Source organism: Salvelinus namaycush, chromosome 3 (genome assembly GCF_016432855.1).
Source record: "Salvelinus namaycush isolate Seneca chromosome 3, SaNama_1.0, whole genome shotgun sequence".
Classification (NCBI taxonomy): Eukaryota; Metazoa; Chordata; class Actinopteri; order Salmoniformes; family Salmonidae; genus Salvelinus; species Salvelinus namaycush.
Window position 1 is genome coordinate 18,205,399 of NC_052309.1, and position 19,437 is coordinate 18,224,835.

A 19,437-nucleotide genomic window follows, 5' to 3' on the forward strand; every position below is an offset into this window, starting at 1 on the left:
CTCCTGCAAGCCTGCGTAAGGTGATGATGTGTTAGTTAGTTAGTTAGTTAGTTATAGTTAGTAGTTATTATACTAACCTGTACTCTCCTCCCTGCAAGCCTGCGTAAGTGATGATGGTGTTAGTTTAGTTAGTTAGTTAGTTAGTTAGTTATGATACTAACCTGTCTCTCCTCTGCAGGCCTGCGTAAGGTGATGTGTTAGTTAGTTAGTTAATTAGTTAGTTATTATACTAACCTGTACTCTCCTCCCTGCAGGCCTGCGTAAGGTGATGATGTGTTAGTTAGCTAGTTAGTTATGATACTAACCTGTACTCTCCTCCCTGCAGGCCTGTGTAAGGTGATGATGTGTTAGCTAGTTAGTTAGTTAGTAGTTAGTTTGTACTAACCTGTCCTCTCCCCCTGCAGGCCTGCGTAAGGTGATGATGTGTTAGTTAGTTAGTTAGTTAGTTAGTTAGTTATGATACTAACCTGTCCTCTCCTCCCTGCAGGCCTGCGTAAGGTGATGATGTGTGTTAGTTAGTTAGTTAGTTAGTTATTATACTAACCTGTACTCTCCTCCCTGCAGGCCTGCGTAAGGTGATGATGTGTTAGTTAGTTAGTTAGTTAGTTAGTTAGTTATGATACTAACCTGTCCTCTCCTCCCTGCAGGCCTGCGTAAGGTGATGATGTGTTAGTTAGTTAGTTAGTTATGATACTAACCTGTCCTCTCCTCCCTGCAGGCCTGCGTAAGGTGATGATGTGTTAGTTAGTTAGTTAGTTAGTTAGTTAATTAGTTAGTTATGATACTAACTGTCCTCTCCTCCCTGCAGGCCTGCGTACGGTGATGATGTGTTAGTTAGTTAGTTAGTTAGTTATGATACTAACCTGTCCTCTCCTCCCTGCAGGCCTGCGTACGGTGATGATGTGTTAGCTTGTTAGTTATGATACTAACCTGTCCTCTCCTCCCTGCAGGCCTGTGTAAGGTGATGATGTGTTAGTTAGTTAGTTATTATACTAACCTGTCCTCTCCTCCCTAGAGGCCTGCGTAAGGTGATGATGTGTTAGTTAGTTAGTTATTATACTAACCTGTCCTCTCCTCCCTGCAGGCCTGTGTAAGGTGATGATGTGTTAGTTAGTTAGTTAGTTAGTTAGTTAGTTAGTTATGATACTAACCTGTCCTCTCCTCCCTGCAAGCCTGCGTAAGGTGATGATGTGTTAGCTAGTTAGTTATTATACTAACCTGTCCTCTCCTCCCTGCAGGCCTGCGTACGGTGATGATGTGTTAGTTAGTTAGTTATGATACTAACCTGTCCTCTCCTCCCTGCAGGCCTGTGTAAGGTGATGATGTGTTAGTTAGTTAATTAGTTAGTTAGTTAGTTAGTTATGATACTAACCTGTCCTCTCCTCCCTGCAGGCCTGCGTAAGGTGATGATGTGTTAGTTAGTTAGTTATGATACTAACCTGTCCTCTCCTCCCTGCAGGCCTGCGTAAGGTGATGATGTGTTAGTTAGTTAGTTAATTAGTTAGTTAGTTAGTTAGTTATGATACTAACCTGTCCTCTCCTCCCTGCAGGCCTGCGTAAGGTGATGATGTGTTAGTTAGTTAGTTAGTTAGTTAGTTAGTTAGTTAGTTAGTTAGTTATGATACTAACCTGTCCTCTCCTCCCTGCAGGCCTGCGTAAGGTGATGATGTGTTAGTTAGTTAGTTAGTTAGTTAGTTAGTTATGATACTAACCTGTCCTCTCCTCCCTGCAGGCCTGTGTAAGGTGATGATGTGTTAGTTAGTTAGTTATTATACTAACCTGTCCTCTCCTCCCTGCAGGCCTGCGTAAGGTGATGATGTGTTAGTTAGTTAGTTAGTTAGTTAGTTAGTTAGTTAGTTAGTTAGTTAGTTAGTTAGTTAGTTAGTTAGTTAGTTATGATACTAACCTGTCCTCTCCTCCCTGCAGGCCTGTGTAAGGTGATGATGTGTTAGTTAGTTAATTTGTTAGTTAGTTAGTTAGTTATGATACTAACCTGTCCTCTCTTCCCTGCAGGCCTGTGTAAGGTGATGATGTGTTAGTTAGTTAGTTAGTTAGTTAGTTAGTTATGATACTAACCTGTCCTCTCCTCCCTGCAGGCCTGCGTAAGGTGATGATGTGTTAGTTAGTTAGTTAGTTAGTTAGTTAGTTAGTTAGTTAGTTAGTTAGTTAGTTAGTTATGATACTAACCTGTCCTCTCCTCCCTGCAGGCCTGCGTAAGGTGATGATGTGTTAGTTAGTTAGTTAGTTAGTTAGTTAGTTAGTTAGTTAGTTAGTTAGTTATGATACTAACCTGTCCTCTCCTCCCTGCAGGCCTGCGTAAGGTGATGATGTGTTAGTTAGTTAGTTAATTAGTTAGTTAGTTAGTTAGTTAGTTATAATACTAACCTGTCCTCTCCTCCCTGCAGGCCTGCGTAAGGTGATGATGTGTTAGTTAGTTAGTTAGTTAGTTAGTTAGTTAGTTAGTTAGTTATGATACTAACCTGTCCTCTCCTCCCTGCAGGCCTGCGTAAGGTGATGATGTGTTAGTTAGTTAGTTAGTTAGTTAGTTAGTTAGTTAGTTAGTTAGTTATGATACTAACCTGTCCTCTCCTCCCTGCAGGCCTGCGTACGGTGATGATGTGTTAGTTAGTTAGTTATGATACTAACCTGTCCTCTCCTCCCTGCAGGCCTGCGTACGGTGATGATGTGTTAGTTAGTTAGTTATGATACTAACCTGTACTCTCCTCCCTGCAGGCCTGCGTAAGGTGATGATGTGTTAGTTAGTTAGTTAGTTAGTTAGTTAGTTAGTTAGTTATGATACTAACCTGTCCTCTCCTCCCTGCAGGCCTGCGTAAGGTGATGATGTGTTAGTTAGTTAGTTAGTTAGTTATGATACTAACCTGTCCTCTCCTCCCTGCAGGCCTGCGTAAGGTGATGATGTGTTGGTTAGTTAGTTAGTTAGTTAGTTATTATACTAACCTGTACTCTCCTCCCTGCAGGCCTGCGTAAGGTGATGATGTGTTAGTTAGTTAGTTAGTTAGTTAGTTAGTTAGTTAGTTATGATACTAACCTGTCCTCTCCTCCCTGCAGGCCTGCGTAAGGTGATGATGTGTTAGTTAGTTAGTTAGTTAGTTATGATACTAACCTGTCCTCTCCTCCCTGCAGGCCTGCGTAAGGTGATGATGTGTTAGTTAGTTAATTAGTTAGTTAGTTAATTAGTTAGTTATGATACTAACCTGTCCTCTCCTCCCTGCAGGCCTGCGTACGGTGATGATGTGTTAGTTAGTTAGTTAGTTAGTTATGATACTAACCTGTCCTCTCCTCCCTGCAAGCCTGCGTAAGGTGATGATGTGTTAGCTAGTTAGTTATTATACTAACCTGTCCTCTCCTCCCTGCAGGCCTGCGTACGGTGATGATGTGTTAGTTAGTTAGTTATGATACTAACCTGTCCTCTCCTCCCTGCAAGCCTGTGTAAGGTGATGATGTGTTAGTTAGTTAATTAGTTAGTTAGTTAGTTAGTTATGATACTAACCTGTCCTCTCCTCCCTGCAGGCCTGCGTAAGGTGATGATGTGTTAGTTAGTTAGTTATGATACTAACCTGTCCTCTCCTCCCTGCAGGCCTGCGTAAGGTGATGATGTGTTAGTTAGTTAGTTAATTAGTTAGTTAGTTAGTTAGTTATGATACTAACCTGTCCTCTCCTCCCTGCAGGCCTGCGTAAGGTGATGATGTGTTAGTTAGTTAGTTAGTTAGTTAGTTAGTTAGTTAGTTAGTTAGTTAGTTATGATACTAACCTGTCCTCTCCTCCCTGCAGGCCTGTGTAAGGTGATGATGTGTTAGTTAGTTAGTTATTATACTAACCTGTCCTCTCCTCCCTGCAGGCCTGCGTAAGGTGATGATGTGTTAGTTAGTTAGTTAGTTAGTTAGTTAGTTAGTTAGTTAGTTAGTTAGTTATGATACTAACCTGTCCTCTCCTCCCTGCAGGCCTGTGTAAGGTGATGATGTGTTAGTTAGTTAATTTGTTAGTTAGTTAGTTAGTTATGATACTAACCTGTCCTCTCTTCCCTGCAGGCCTGTGTAAGGTGATGATGTGTTAGTTAGTTAGTTAGTTAGTTAGTTATGATACTAACCTGTCCTCTCCTCCCTGCAGGCCTGCGTAAGGTGATGATGTGTTAGTTAGTTAGTTAGTTAGTTAGTTAGTTAGTTAGTTAGTTATGATACTAACCTGTCCTCTCCTCCCTGCAGGCCTGCGTAAGGTGATGATGTGTTAGTTAGTTAGTTAGTTAGTTAGTTAGTTAGTTAGTTAGTTAGTTAGTTATGATACTAACCTGTCCTCTCCTCCCTGCAGGCCTGCGTAAGGTGATGATGTGTTAGTTAGTTAGTTAATTAGTTAGTTAGTTAGTTAGTTATAATACTAACCTGTCCTCTCCTCCCTGCAGGCCTGCGTAAGGTGATGATGTGTTAGTTAGTTAGTTAGTTAGTTAGTTAGTTAGTTAGTTAATTATGATACTAACCTGTCCTCTCCTCCCTGCAGGCCTGCGTAAGGTGATGATGTGTTAGTTAGTTAGTTAGTTAGTTAGTTAGTTAGTTAGTTAGTTAGTTAGTTAGTTAGTTAGTTAGTTAGTTATGATACTAACCTGTCCTCTCCTCCCTGCAGGCCTGCGTACGGTGATGATGTGTTAGTTAGTTAGTTATGATACTAACCTGTCCTCTCCTCCCTGCAGGCCTGCGTACGGTGATGATGTGTTAGTTAGTTAGTTATGATACTAACCTGTACTCTCCTCCCTGCAGGCCTGCGTAAGGTGATGATGTGTTAGTTAGTTAGTTAGTTAGTTAGTTAGTTAGTTAGTTATGATACTAACCTGTCCTCTCCTCCCTGCAGGCCTGCGTAAGGTGATGATGTGTTAATTAGTTAGTTATGATACTAACCTGTACTCTCCTCCCTGCAGGCCTGCGTAAGGTGATGATGTGTTAGTTAGTTAGTTAGTTAGTTAGTTAGTTAGTTAGTTAGTTAGTTAGTTAGTTAGTTAGTTATGATACTAACCTGTCCTCTCCTCCCTGCAGGCCTGCGTACGGTGATGATGTGTTAGTTAGTTAGTTAGTTATGATACTAACCTGTACTCTCCTCCCTGCAGGCCTGCGTAAGGTGATGATGTGTTAGTTAGTTAGTTAGTTAGTTAGTTAGTTAGTTAGTTAGTTAGTTAGTTAGTTAATTAGTTAGTTATGATACTAACCTGTACTCTCCTCCCTGCAGGCCTGTGTAAGGTGATGATGTGTTAGTTAGTTAGTTAGTTAGTTAGTTAGTTAGTTAGTTAGTTAGTTATGATACTAACCTGTCCTCTCCTCCCTGCAGGCCTGCGTAAGGTGATGATGTGTTAATTAGTTAGTTATGATACTAACCTGTCCTCTCCTCCCTGCAGGCCTGCGTACGGTGATGATGTGTTAGTTAGTTAGTTATGATACTAACCTGTCCTCTCCTCCCTGCAGGCCTGTGTAAGGTGATGATGTGTTAGCTAGTTAGTTATGATACTAACCTGTACTCTCCTCCCTGCAGGCCTGTGTAAGGTGATGATGTGTTAGTTAGTTAGTTATGATACTAACCTGTCCTCTCCTCCCTGCAGGCCTGTGTAAGGTGATGATGTGTTAGTTAGTTAGTTAGTTAGTTATGATACTAACCTGTCCTCTCCTCCCTGCAGGCCTGCGTAAGGTGATGATGTGTTAGTTAGTTAGTTAGTTAGTTAGTTATGATACTAACCTGTCCTCTCCTCCCTGCAAGCCTGCGTAAGGTGATGATGTGTTAGTTAGTTAGTTAGTTAGTTAGTTAGTTAGTTATGATACTAACCTGTACTCTCCTCCCTGCAGGCCTGCGTAAGGTGATGATGTGTTAGTTAGTTAGTTAGTTAGTTAGTTAATTAGTTAGTTATAATACTAACCTGTCCTCTCCTCCCTGCAGGCCTGCGTAAGGTGATGATGTGTTAGTTAGTTAGTTATAATACTAACCTGTCCTCTCCTCCCTGCAGGCCTGTGTAAGGTGATGATGTGTTAGTTAGTTAGTTATAATACTAACCTGTCCTCTCCTCCCTGCAGGCCTGCGTAAGGTGATGATGTGTTAGTTAGTTAGTTAATTAGTTAGTTATGATACTAACCTGTACTCTCCTCCCTGCAGGCCTGCGTAAGGTGATGATGTGTTAGTTAGTTAGTTAGTTATGATACTAACCTGTCCTCTCCTCCCTGCAAGCCTGCGTAAGGTGATGATGTGTTAGTTAGTTAGTTAATTAGTTAGTTATGATACTAACCTGTACTCTCCTCCCTGCAAGCCTGCGTAAGGTGATGATGTGTTAGTTAGTTAGTTAGTTAATTAGTTAGTTATGATACTAACCTGTCCTCTCCTCCCTGCAGGCCTGCGTACGGTGATGATGTGTTAGTTAGTTAGTTATGATACTAACCTGTCCTCTCCTCCCTGCAGGCCTGTGTAAGGTGATGATGTGTTAGTTAGTTAGTTATAATACTAACCTGTCCTCTCCTCCCTGCAGGCCTGCGTAAGGTGATGGATGATTAGTTAGTTAATTAGTTAGTTAGTTATGATACTAAGGTGATGGATGATTAGTTAGTTCATTAGTTAGTTAGTTAATTAGTTAGTTAGTTATGATACTAACCTGTCCTCTCCTCCCTGCAGGCCTGCGTAAGGTGATGGTGCGTGCCCACCGGCAGGCGTGGTGCTGGCAGGATGAATGGTACGGTCTGACCATAGAGGACATCAGACAGCTGGAGCTGGAGACCCAGCTAGCCCTGGCCACGAAGATGGCCCAGTACAGCCTCAGTGACACCGAGGAGGGGGCAGCAGAGTCCAACAGGACCCCCGTCACGCCCGACCGGGACTTGGAGGGGGCCCTGCGGGACGGGGGAGAGGTGGAGGGAGGAGGGGCAGGGCTGGGAGATACGTTACAGACGCGTGGAGAGCTCACCAAGCAGTGGTCAACTTCGTCTAGGTCGTCTAACAGATCCTCGAAGAGAGGAGGTGAGTGGGAAAAGCCTTTAACTTTACAAATCTCAAATCAACCCCTAGACCCTAGACACTTTTTAAGTGGGCAAGGTGGAGCTTATAAACATCACTGCTACACTACAAACGTTTCCCTAGCAGGAGTTTCACTTGACCCAAAAAACATGAGAGAATTGTGCCCTCACCATAGAGAATGATAGAGGCCTCTAGTGGCCAAAAGGCTGTGTTAGCATGGGCAGCGACTTTGAGGGCTTCCACCATTTTAATGTAATCAACTGGGTGGGACTTCCAACTTCATTGGCTGTTCCCTCCTGGTGACCCTGTTGGAGTCATGTCCAACCGGGTCATCAGGAGGGATCAGCTAATCATGAAGAAGATAATTGACTACTTTAAAATGGAGATGGCCTCAATGGCGCTGCCCATCTATCTATCTATCTATCTATCTATCTATCTATCTATCTATCTATCTATCTATCTATCTATCTATCTATCTATCTCTCTCTCTCTCTCTCTCTCTCTCTCTCTCTCTCTCTCTCTCTCTCTCTCTCTCTCTCTCTCTCTCTCTCTCTCTCTCTCTCTCTCTCTCTCTCTCTCTCTCTCTCTCTCTCTCTCTCTCTCTCTCTCTCTCTCTCTCTCTCTCTCTCTCTCTCTCTCTCTCTCTCTCTCTCTCTCTCTCTTCCCCCCCCCCCACACACACAGGAAGTCCTGTGAACCAGAACATTTCAGAGTGGCGGATGCAGAGTATCGCTCGTGACTCAGAGGACAGCACTGACGACGAGTTCTTTGATGCTCCCGGTATGCTATTACATGTTATTACAAACAGTTATTACAGTGACTACAGTAACTACTATCAGCTCTTACTGATGTTATATCTATCTCATCAGAAGATTTGTCTGACAACGAAGATATCTTATTCCATTATTAAATGTTATTCCATGTCATTAAATGTTGTTATATTACTGTTATTACAACGACAACTGTTACTGATGTTATACTGATGTTATGCTGATATGCTAATGTTGAACTGTTGTTGAACTGATGTTGAGCTGATGTTATGCTGATGTTATGCTGATGTTATACTGATGTTATGCTGATGTTATACTGATGTTATACTGATGTTATGCTGATATGCTAATGATGAACTGTTGTTGAACTGATGTTATACTGATGTTATACTGATGTAACGCTGATGTTATGCTGATGTTATGCCGATGTTATGCTGATGTTATACTGATGTTATACTAATGTTATGCTGATGTTATGCTGATGTTATACTGATGTTATACTGATGTTATGCCGATGTTATGCCGATGTTATACTGATGTTATGCTGATGTTATACTGATGTTATACTGATGTTATGCTGATGTTATGCTGATGTTATACTGATGTTATGTTGATGTTATACTGATGTTATGCTGATGCTATGCCGATGTTATGCTGATGTTATACTGATGTTATGCTGATGTTATACTGATGTTATACTGATGTTATGCTGATGTTATACTGATGTTATACTGATGTTATGCCGATGTTATGCTGATGTTATACTGATGTTATGTTGATGTTATACTGATGTTATGCTGATGCTATGCCGATGTTATGCTGATGTTATACTGATGTTATGCTGATGTTATACTGATGTTATGCTGATGTTATGCTGATGTTATACTGATGTTATGTTGATGTTATACTGATGTTTTGCCGATGCTATGCCGATGTTATGCTGATGTTATACTGATGTTATGCTGATGTTATGCTGATGTTATGCTGTGTCTGTCTCTTCAGAGGACTTCTCTGGAGATGAGGAGATGTTATTACATGCCAAGGAGATGAACAAGTGGAGTTCCAATGACCTGATGGACAAGATAGAGACTACAGAGACAGACGAAGGCCAGGGTAGGAGCACACACACACGTTCCGTTCCTCATTTAGATTCCAGATCTTCATATCCAATCTTGTCCTTCAGGAAGTTCATTTGTTTAATGAAACTTAATGGTGTGTGTGTGTTTTCACATGTGTTTGTCTTCGTGTCTGTCTGTGTGTGTCTGTCTGTCTGTCTGTGTGTGTGTGTGTGTATTTACAGAGAGCCTGTATCAGGAGTCGGGTGAAGACTATACAGTAACCAGTAGTGAGGAACGACTGATTGAGGTATGCTTCCACTGTAGCTACAGTATGAAGACTGTATGAGAGTATTCATGAGGTTCTCACAGACCTGGTAAACAACAACATGAGGTTCTCAGAGATGTTAGGTTCTAATTATTAGATTAAGAACTCAACGGACACTGTGAAAGCTTAAACCAAGTTTATTCTTCCCAAAGGATGGAACAGCTGAATCAACAAAGACATGGTTACTATAGTGGTAGTATATGTACCCCACTTTGGGTGGAGTCTCCTCCTTCTCGCTAATTGCTAGACAGGAAACTACTTGATACGGGCAATACACTTTTTCTTCTCCCTTAACGTGACCTGACCTGACCTCGACCCCCTTCATCACTAATCCATGGCTCTCTCCCCTTATCAATGCCTGCCACGTGATCGCTTTCCCTACACTCAGTACATTCCAAGCTTAATTACACACACTATATACCTTCCTCCTACAGATAACCATTCACTTCTGGTGTAGCCCCTCTAAACCTAAGCACTCAATATTTCAATAGGATACCTGATAATGAACCCTATCCCAAGTTTAGGAGTTAGTACCCAGAATCCATCACAGACAAGAGTAAACATCATTGTGAGGTTCTCACAGACCTGGTAAACTACGACATGAGATTCTCACAGAGGATTATTTACTGTAGAATCACAAGTTCTTAACAGCATTTCTTAACAATACATTAACAGCAATGTTTGCAGTTGAACTGTACGTCTTTGGTACTGTAACAGTTGACTTGGTAAAGTTGTCTGAAGCTGATCCCAGGAGGAGAGAGAACATCACAGCGTCTCTGGGGATCACACACACACATATTATATGAATGTTTGTTGTTGCGCTTTGTGTTCAGCGGCACGTCTCTCTGATACAGACACGTAGACACCACATAGGCACACACACAGACACACACAAATACACACAGACACACAGGCACACACAAATACACACAGACACACACAAATGCACACAGACACACAGGCACACACAAATACACACAGAAACACAGGCACACACACACACAGGCACACACACACACACACACATACACACACACAGACACACACACACATACACAAACAGACACACACACACACACACACACACACACACACACACACACACACACACACACACACACACACACACACACACACACACACATACACACACACACATCATCTCAGTGTGTTATCCTCTCTGTGTCCAGCGTCACGTCTCTAGTAAACGGAGACGTCGTTCCACTGTCAGGTCCCACAGACGACCAGCTGTAAGTCTGACCTTTAACCTCTGACCCCTAGCCCCGGCCGCAGTGCACTGAGGTTCAGAGGTAGCCTTTAGAACTCCAATGTCCTGTGGTGTGAGTAGGTTACCAGTAGTACAAGGTAAAACAAATCCTGTTGTGTTTATGGTAACTTACTGGCATCCAGTTACTTGTAAGTTACTGTCAACTGTTAAACCAAAGTTTCTTTGGAAATTACGGTAACATACTGTACTTTTTTATACAGTAAATTGCAGGTAAATGGCTGCCAGTAAGTTACAACTGGATATTTTTGTTCGTGTAGGGTGTTGTGTTAGGTGACTCAGATCATACTGTAGGCCAATGTTCCCTCTAACCTGCGCCAGTGTGCGGGTGCTCAGTAGCCCAGAGACTGGCGTGCAGGGCGCAAAATAAATATCAGCCAACAGAGACAAGCACGAGATTGAACTTCACTCAACTTTGTAGAGTTTTCCCGGTTATTTAAAACTATCAACTTTCCCTTTACTGTGGCAATTGTGATCGAATCAACACAATATTAGCCACTTTCAATAAAACATACCGAAACATGATAGAGATTTTGTTGTAGGCAGAACACATTGGAGTAGGATTCTATTGCGCATGACTCAGCCCATACTCTACACAGACCGGTGTGGCATAACCAATCAGAGCTGCAGTAGGCCTATATGCAAATAGACCATTGCCATAAATGGATCTGTGCCATTTACTTTGAATTGGACTGTGTTTGCAGCTGTGGTCGTGAGTAGATGCGCTTGTTTTGAGTTTAAAGTAAGAGCTGCATGTAGCCACGTGTGAAAATGTTGTTCATATCCTTTGCTAGTTAGTGAGTTATTAGCCCAGTTATAAACTCAACAAAAAAAGAAACATTCTCTCACTGTCAACTGCGTTTATTTTCAGCAAACTTAACATAAATAAGTAAATATTTGTATCAACATAACAAGATTCAAAAACTGAGACATAAACGGAACAAGTTCCACAGACGTGACTAACAGAAATTGAATAATTGTAAAGGGGTGCGTAACTGGTGGCAGGGAAGTCAGACGCAGGAGAGCAGAACTAGGTAGTAGCCGGAGCAGTTTAATCCAAAACCCAACGGCATAAAAATACAACAGAATATGGGTACAAAACCCGACGAGCACCAGTAAACATGTGCACAAACACTTACAACAAACAATTCCACACAGAGACATGGGGGGAACAGAGGGTTAAATACAATTAATGAGGGAAATGGAAACCAGGTGTGTAGGAAAACAAGGCAAAACAAATGGAAAATGAAAAGTGGATCGACGATGGCTAGAAGACCGGTGACGCCGCCCGAACAAGGAGAGGAAACGACTTCGGTGGAAGTCGTGACAATAATGTGTCCCTGAACAAAGGGGGGGTCAACATCAAAGGTAACAGTCAGTATCTGGTGTGGCCACCAGCTGCATTAAGTACTGCAGTGCATCTCCTCCTCATGGACTACACCAGATTTGCCAGTTCTTGCTGTGAGATGTTACCCCACTCTTCCACCAAGGCACCTGCAAGTTCCCGGACATTTCTGAGGGGAATAGGCCTAGCCCTCACCCTCTGATCCAACAGGTCCCAGACGTGCTCAATGGGATTGAGATCCGGGCTCTTCGCTGGCCATGGCAGAACACTGACATTCCTGTCTTGCAGGAAATCACGCACAGAACGAGCAGTATGGCTGGTGCTGTTAGTGTCTTAACGACCATTCCACGGGTGCATGTTCATTAATTGTTTATAGTTCATTGAACAAGCATTGGAAACAGCGTTTAAACCCTTTACAATGAAGATCTGTGAAGTTATTTGGATTTTTACAAATTATCTTTGAAAGACAAGGTCCTGAAAAAGGGATGTTTCTTTTTTTGCTGAGTTTATATAATTTGTAGTGAGCAATAGGGGAGTGATTTCTTTATTAACTTCTCTGGGGCATGATCTGTGTTCAATACAAAACGAAACCAAACTGACGCAACTTTTTTCATAACGTGACTCTCTCCAAAAATGTACTTCATGTGACCCTCATTTACGATAGCCCTACTTCTTCACTACACAAAGGAATAACCTCAACCGATTTCCAAGGACTGGTGACATCCAGTGGAAGCGGTAGGAACTGCAAGCAAGTCCATTAGAAATCTGGTGTCTCTAAAAAAAACTAATTGAAAAGACAGTGACATCAAAAAAATACAAATTCTGAATGGTTTGTCCTCAGGGTTTTGCCTGCTACATAAGTTCTGTTATTCTCACAGACATGATTCAAACAGTTTTAGAAACTTCAGAGTGTTTTCTATCCACATCTACTAATAATATGCATATCTTATATTCTGGGGATGAGTAGCAAGCAGTTGAAGTTTGGCATGCTATTTTTCCCGAAAGTGAAAAAGCTGCCCCCTGACCTCAAGAAGTTAACATTCATTTAACTAGGCAAGTCGGTTAAGAACACTAAATTTATTTACAATGACAGCCTAGGAACAGTGGGTTAACTGCCTTGTTCAGGGGCAGAATGACAGATTTTTACCTTGTCAGCTCAGGGATTCAATCTTGCAACCTTTCGGTTACTGGACCAATGCTCTAACCACTAGGCTACCTGCCGCCCCAGGCGATTGCTTCCTACAAGAGCACAAAACGGGTACAGTGCATTCGGAAAGTGTTCGGACCCCTTGACTTTTTCCACATTTTATTACGTTACAGTTTTATTCTAAAATCGATTAAATTGTTTTTTCTCATCATTCTACACACAATACCCCATAATGACAAATTGAAAACAGGCTTTTAGAAATGTTTGCAAATGTATTAAAAATAATAAACGGAAATATCACATTTACATAAATACACATTTGTACACAGACCCTTTACTCAGTACTATGTTGAAGCACCTTTGGCAGCGATTGTAGCTTTGAGTCTTCTTGGGTATGATGCTACAAGCTTGGCACACCTGTATTTGGGGAGTTTCTCCCATTTTTCTCTGCAGATCCTCTCGAGCTTTGTCAGGTTTGATGGGGAGCGTTACTGCACAGCTATTTTCAGGTCTCTCCAGAGATGTTCGGCTGGGTTCAAGTCCGGGCTCTGGCTGGGCAACTCACGGATATTCAGAGACTTGTCCCGAAGCCACTCCTACGTTGTCTTGGCTGTGTGCTTAGGGTCATTGTCTTGTTGGAAGGTGAACCTTCGCCCCAGTCTGAGGTCCTGAGTGCTCTGGAGCAGGTTTTCATCAAGGATCTCTCTGTACTTTGCTCTGTTCATCTTTCCCCTCGATCCTGACTGGTCTCCCAATCCCTGCTGCTAAAAAAAGATCCCACAGCATGATGCTGCCACCACCATGCTTCACCGTAGGGATGGTGCCAGGTTTCCTCCAGACGTGATGCTTGGCGTTCAGGCCAAAGAGTTCATTCTTGGTTTCATCAGGCCAGAGAATCTTGTTCTCATCGTCTGAGAGTCCTCTAGGTGGCTTTTGGCAAACTCCAACCATGCTGTCATGTGCCTTTTACTGAGGAGTGGCTTTTGTCTGGCCACTACCATAAAGTCCTGATTGGTGGAGTGCTGCAGAGATGGTTGTCCTTCTGGAAGGTTCTCCCATCTCCACAGAGGAACTGGAGCTCTGTCAGAGTGACCATAGGGTTCTTGGTCACCTCGCTGACCAAGGCCCTTCTCCCCCAATTGCTCAGTTTGGCCGGACGGCCAGCTCTAGGAAGAGTCTTGGTGGTTCCAGACTTCATCCATTTAAGAATGATGAAGACCATTGTGTTCTTGGGTACCTTCAATGCTGCAGAAATGTTTTGGTACCCCTCCACAGGTCTGTGCCTCGACACAATCCTGTCTCTGAGCTCTACGGAGAATTCCTTCAACCTCATGGCTTAGTTTTTTCTCAGACATGCACTGTCAACTGTGGGACCTTATATAGACAGGTGTGTGCCTTTCCAAATCATGTCCAATCAATTTAATTTACCACAGGTGGACTCCTATCAAGTTGTAGAAACATCTCAAGGATGATCAATGGAGCCCAATTTTGAGTCTCATAGCAAAGGGTCTGAATACTTATGCAAATAAGGTATTTCTGTTTTTTATTTTTAATAAATTTGCTAACATTTCTAAAAACCTGTTTTCGCTTTGTCGTTATGGGGTATTGTGTGTAGATTGACGAGGGAAATGTAAAAAATATATATATTTTAGAATAAGGCTGTAATGTAATTAAATGTGGAAAAAGTCAAGGTGTCAGGTAAAGAGTTGTTTTGTCTTTAAGGGGCAGGGTTGTATTTTGAGATAGGCTTGAATAAAATAAGTAGCCAATAGGCAGAGGGTAGCATAATTTGTCTGATTCTCTGTAATAATGGTATGGGAATAATGACACATTTTATTTTGTAAAGTGGTTTCTTGCATCGAACAACACAACATTTTCAGTCACCTCCTTGTCTGAAGGACAAGTGGATAAACAGGTTAATGTCAAGCCCTGCATGTTTTTTTCAAAAGTCTCATGGAATGGGCTCCCGAGTGGCGCAGGGGTCTAAAACACTGCATTACAGTGCAAGAGGTGTCACTGCAGTACCTGATTAGAATCCAGGCTGCATCACATCCGGCCGTTAAAATGTTACGGGATGCATTTTCTCCATTCTTTTTGATGGTAGGCCACTCTGGTAGGCTTACATTATGATCAAATAGCTACGGTAGCCTACTTGGTCACTGTTAAAACTGTACTTTAAAGTGGGTACAGCCTCAGTGTTCAAAGTAACTTTAAAGTGGGTACAGCCTCAGTGTTCACAGTAACTTTAAAGTGGGTACAGCCTCAGTGTTCAAAGTAACTTCAAGTGGGTACAGCCTCAGTGTTCACAGTAACTTTAAAGTGGGTACAGGCTCAGTGTTCACAGTAACTTAAAGTGGGTACAGCCTCAGTGTTCACAGTAACTTTAAAGTGGGTACAGCCTCAGTGTTCACAGTAACTTTAAAGTGGGTACAGGCTCAGTGTTCACAGTAACTTAAAGTGGGTACAGCCTCAGTGTTCACAGTAACTTAAAGTGGGTACAGCCTCAGTGTTCACAGTAACTTTAAAGTGGGTACAGGCTCAGTGTTCACAGTAACTTAAAGTGGGTACAGCCTCAGTGTTCACAGTAACTTTAAAGTGGGTACAGGCTCAGTGTTCACAGTAACTTTAAAGTGGGTACAGCCTCAGTGTTCACAGTAACTTTAAAGTGGGTACAGGCTCAGTGTTCACAGTAACTTTAAAGTGGGTACAGGCTCAGTGTTCACAGTAACTTAAAGTGGGTACAGGCTCAGTGTTCACAGTAACTTAAAGTGGGTACAGGCTCAGTGTTCACAGTAACTTAAAGTGGGTACAGGCTCAGTGTTCACAGTAACTTAAAGTGGGTACAGCCTCAGTGTTCACAGTAACTTAAAGTGGGTACAGCCTCAGTGTTCACAGTAACTTAAAGTGGGTACAGGCTCAGTGTTCACAGTAACTTAAAGTGGGTACAGGCTCAGTGTTCACAGTAACTTAAAGTGGGTACAGGCTCAGTGTTCACAGTAACTTAAAGTGGGTACAGGCTCAGTGTTCACAGTAACTTAAAGTGGGTACAGGCTCAGTGTTCACAGTAACTTAAAGTGGGTACAGGCTCAGTGTTCACAGTAACTTAAAGTGGGTACAGGCTCAGTGTTCACAGTAACTTAAAGTGGGTACAGGCTCAGTGTTCACAGTAACTTAAAGTGGGTACAGGCTCAGTGTTCACAGTAACTTAAAGTGGGTACAGGCTCAGTGTTCACAGTAACTTAAAGTGGGTACAGGCTCAGTGTTCACAGTAACTTAAAGTGGGTACAGGCTCAGTGTTCACAGTAAAAACGCGCTAGACGTTGCACAGAATTTCCACAATGTTGAAGTTTGCACTCATCAGACCTAAAATTTGCTCAATGGTGGAAAAAATTACAGGGAACATTGCTGTAGGCTGTGAAAATATGTTGTTTTAGTTTTTCTTTTAAAAATCCATGCCATTGTTTACTTCATTGTGCTCCTTCACATATATACTCTATATGACATTTATCAAAGCGACTTACAGTCATGCGTGCATACAGTAGAACCCACTACCATGGCGTTACAAGCACCATGCTCTACCAACTGAGCTACAAAATAATAATAATAATCCGTGTCCACCGTCTCTCCTCCTCTTTATCCTGTAGGATGGGTCGTCTCAGCAGTGTCTGACGCCTTCCAAGATCCACGTTCTGGTTCTGGTTCTTCACGGGGGTAACATATTAGACACTGGAGCAGGTATACACTATAAGAACTTTATTTATAGAGTGGACAACACTTAAACAGTTACAGTAAACACTAAACAGTGTTCTTACTTTGTTTATTATTGTAAAGACAATGTAACAATTTTGTATTTTATCATAATTACTCCCAGGTGAGCAAAGTAGTAAGCAGGCTGACGTCAACACTCTGAGTGGAGCATTTGAGGCAGTGATGAGAGTGCATTACCCAGCAGCCCTAGGACACATTGCCATCCGCATGGTCCCCTGCCCGGCGGTGTGTGCCGACGCCTTTTCACAGGTTTCCAAGTGAGTACACAGGTTTCCAAGTGAGCACACGCACACACACAAACACACACTCTAACCCTCGCTCCTCTCTCTCTGGTCCAGTCTCAGTCCCTATAGTTTTGATGAGGGCTGCCTTTCCAACAGTCAGGACCACATCCCTCTGGCTGCACTGCCTCTATTGGCCACTTCCGCTCCGCAGTACCAAGACGCCGTGGCAACCGTCATCCAACGAGCCAATCAGGTGTATGGAGACTTTATCAGGTCCTTGGAAGGGGCATCCTTCTCCGGACAGGTCAGTGCAGGAGTCAGGGGTCAAAGTTTAGGGGTTAGTGATTTTTGCTGATTATACAATACAGTGAACTCCGAAAGTATTGGGACCGTGGTAAATATTTGTTTAGGATTTGTACTCCAGCATTGAAATGATACAATGACTGTGCAGTTAATGTTCAAACTGTCAGCTTTCATTTGAGGGTACTTTCATCCATATTGAGTGATCCGTTTAAAAATTACTTTTTGTACATAGTCCTCCCCCAAAAGTATTGGGACTAATTCACTTATATGTGTATTAAAGTAGTCAAATGTTTAGTATTTGTTGGATGCATTTGCTGTTTGTTTTGGTTGTGTTTCAGATTATTTTATGCCTAATATAAATGAATGGTAAATAATGTATTGTGTCATTTTGGAGCCACTTTTATTGTAAATAAGAATAGAATATGTTTCTAAACACTTCTACATGAATTTGGGTGCTACCATGATTACGGATTGTCCTGAATGAATCATCAATAACGATGAGTGAGAAAGTTACAGAGGCATAAATATCATACCCTCCCAAAAATGCTAACCTCCCCTTTTACTTTATAGTAATGGTGAGAGGTTATCATGTCTTGGGGGCAGGATGTTTGTGCGTCTGTAACTTTCTCATTCATCAATATTCATGATAACCTCAACGTCACTGTATCATCTCAAATCCAAACTGCTGGAGTACACAGCCAAAACAACAAAACGTGTCACTGTCCCGATACTTTCAGAGCTCACTCTATATACTGTATGTACTCAATTTAAAGGTGTGTGTTCTCTCCTCCTGTAGGTGTGTGTGATCGGGGACTGTGTAGGTGGTATCCTAGGGTTTGATGCGCTGTGCAGCAGTAACGTCATCGTTTCAGAAAGCCAGAACAGCAGTAGACGAGGCAGCACCGTCAGCGTACAGGTACCTCTATCTCCTTTAATTCCATCCCACAGGGCTACTCTAGGACTAAAAAGCACTTTCAATGTAACTCTCTTAATCTCTGTCTGGGAAACCGGTCCTATCTGTAGCATAGATCTGACAGCTACTAACTATGTGTGCCCTCTCTCTCCCCCTCTCTTTCTCTCCCCCTCGTCCTCTCTTTCTCTTTCTCTCCCCTTCTCCCTCTCTTTCTCTCCCCCTCTCCCTCTCTTTCTCTCCCCCTCGTCCTCCGTCTCTCCAGGACACAGACCTCCTCTCCCCTGGCATCATAATAAACAGTGTCTCTCTGTCTTCTCCGTCTTCTCCGACTCTGGAGAGCAGTCGCCATCTTAGTCGCAGTAACATTGACATCCCTCGCAGCTCAGGACCTGACGACCCCAAGAGAATGCTGCCTCGCAAACGCAGCGACTCCTCCACCTACGAACTAGATACCATCAAACACCACCAGGCCTTCCTGTCCAGGTCAGACACACACGCACATTCAAGGTATAGCTACATTGACCGACCAGTTATCAAATGTTAACTTTTCTACCGTTTATTTTCCCCCCACTCTTTTGCCGTTCCCTCTCTCTCTCTCTCCCCCTGTCTCTCCAGTCTCCACAGCAGTGTATTGAGAACAGACCCAGGTTCGAGGCGCTCCAGCGGGAGTACCATGCTAGAGGGAGGGAGGCTGGACTTCGAGGTGGCAGACTTCTTCCTCTTTGGTTCACCTCTGGGGCTGGTGCTGGCACTGAGGAAGACTGTGGTGCCGTCCATAGATGGTGAGGGACACCTTCATCAGTGGTTGATCTCACTAGCCTGGGTGTGAATATATTACTGCTGCAGCCAACAGTCTTTGCCATACATGGAGTTGACTTTTTAAGGAGTTGGCTTAAGCAGAAATAGACTATTTGCTAAGTCTGCACTTTTCATGATTGCATTCATGTGTGCAGTCTTCGATTTTGCGTTCAGCCAATTGAAACATATCAAACAATCATCCAATTCAAACATATCAAACATTCAGACAATTTAAACATATCAAACAATCATCCAATTTAAACATATCAAACAATCATCCAATTCAAACATTCATCCAATTCAAACATATCAAACATTCATCCAATTCAAACATATCTAACGTTCTAACAATTTAAACATATAAGTGAGAATCTGTAAACTAAGCCACTCAGCATCTGTGTGGTGAGAGTGACGTTTCCTGCAGTTGTGGGGTCGGGCTCTGCTGGGACATCGCTAAGTGAGGTCACATCATAGTTCAGAGATTAGAGGTCATGTTTTACATCTCTGA

General features: G+C 42.6%; 1 protein-coding gene across 1 annotated transcript in view; it reads left to right on the forward strand.

Annotated features, from left to right (window-relative positions):
• Window positions 1–19,437, forward strand: part of LOC120043168 (membrane-associated phosphatidylinositol transfer protein 2-like) — a 45,202-nt gene that overhangs the window by 16,323 nt on the left and 9,442 nt on the right. The window contains exons 3-12 of the mRNA XM_038987851.1: window positions 6,655–6,996; window positions 7,678–7,773; window positions 8,766–8,876; window positions 9,064–9,128; window positions 16,568–16,658; window positions 16,795–16,948; window positions 17,030–17,219; window positions 18,015–18,134; window positions 18,394–18,614; window positions 18,747–18,913. Of these exons, the coding sequence (XP_038843779.1) occupies window positions 6,655–6,996; window positions 7,678–7,773; window positions 8,766–8,876; window positions 9,064–9,128; window positions 16,568–16,658; window positions 16,795–16,948; window positions 17,030–17,219; window positions 18,015–18,134; window positions 18,394–18,614; window positions 18,747–18,913 (1,557 nt within the window). The remainder of the gene's footprint in view (window positions 1–6,654; window positions 6,997–7,677; window positions 7,774–8,765; window positions 8,877–9,063; window positions 9,129–16,567; window positions 16,659–16,794; window positions 16,949–17,029; window positions 17,220–18,014; window positions 18,135–18,393; window positions 18,615–18,746; window positions 18,914–19,437) is intronic.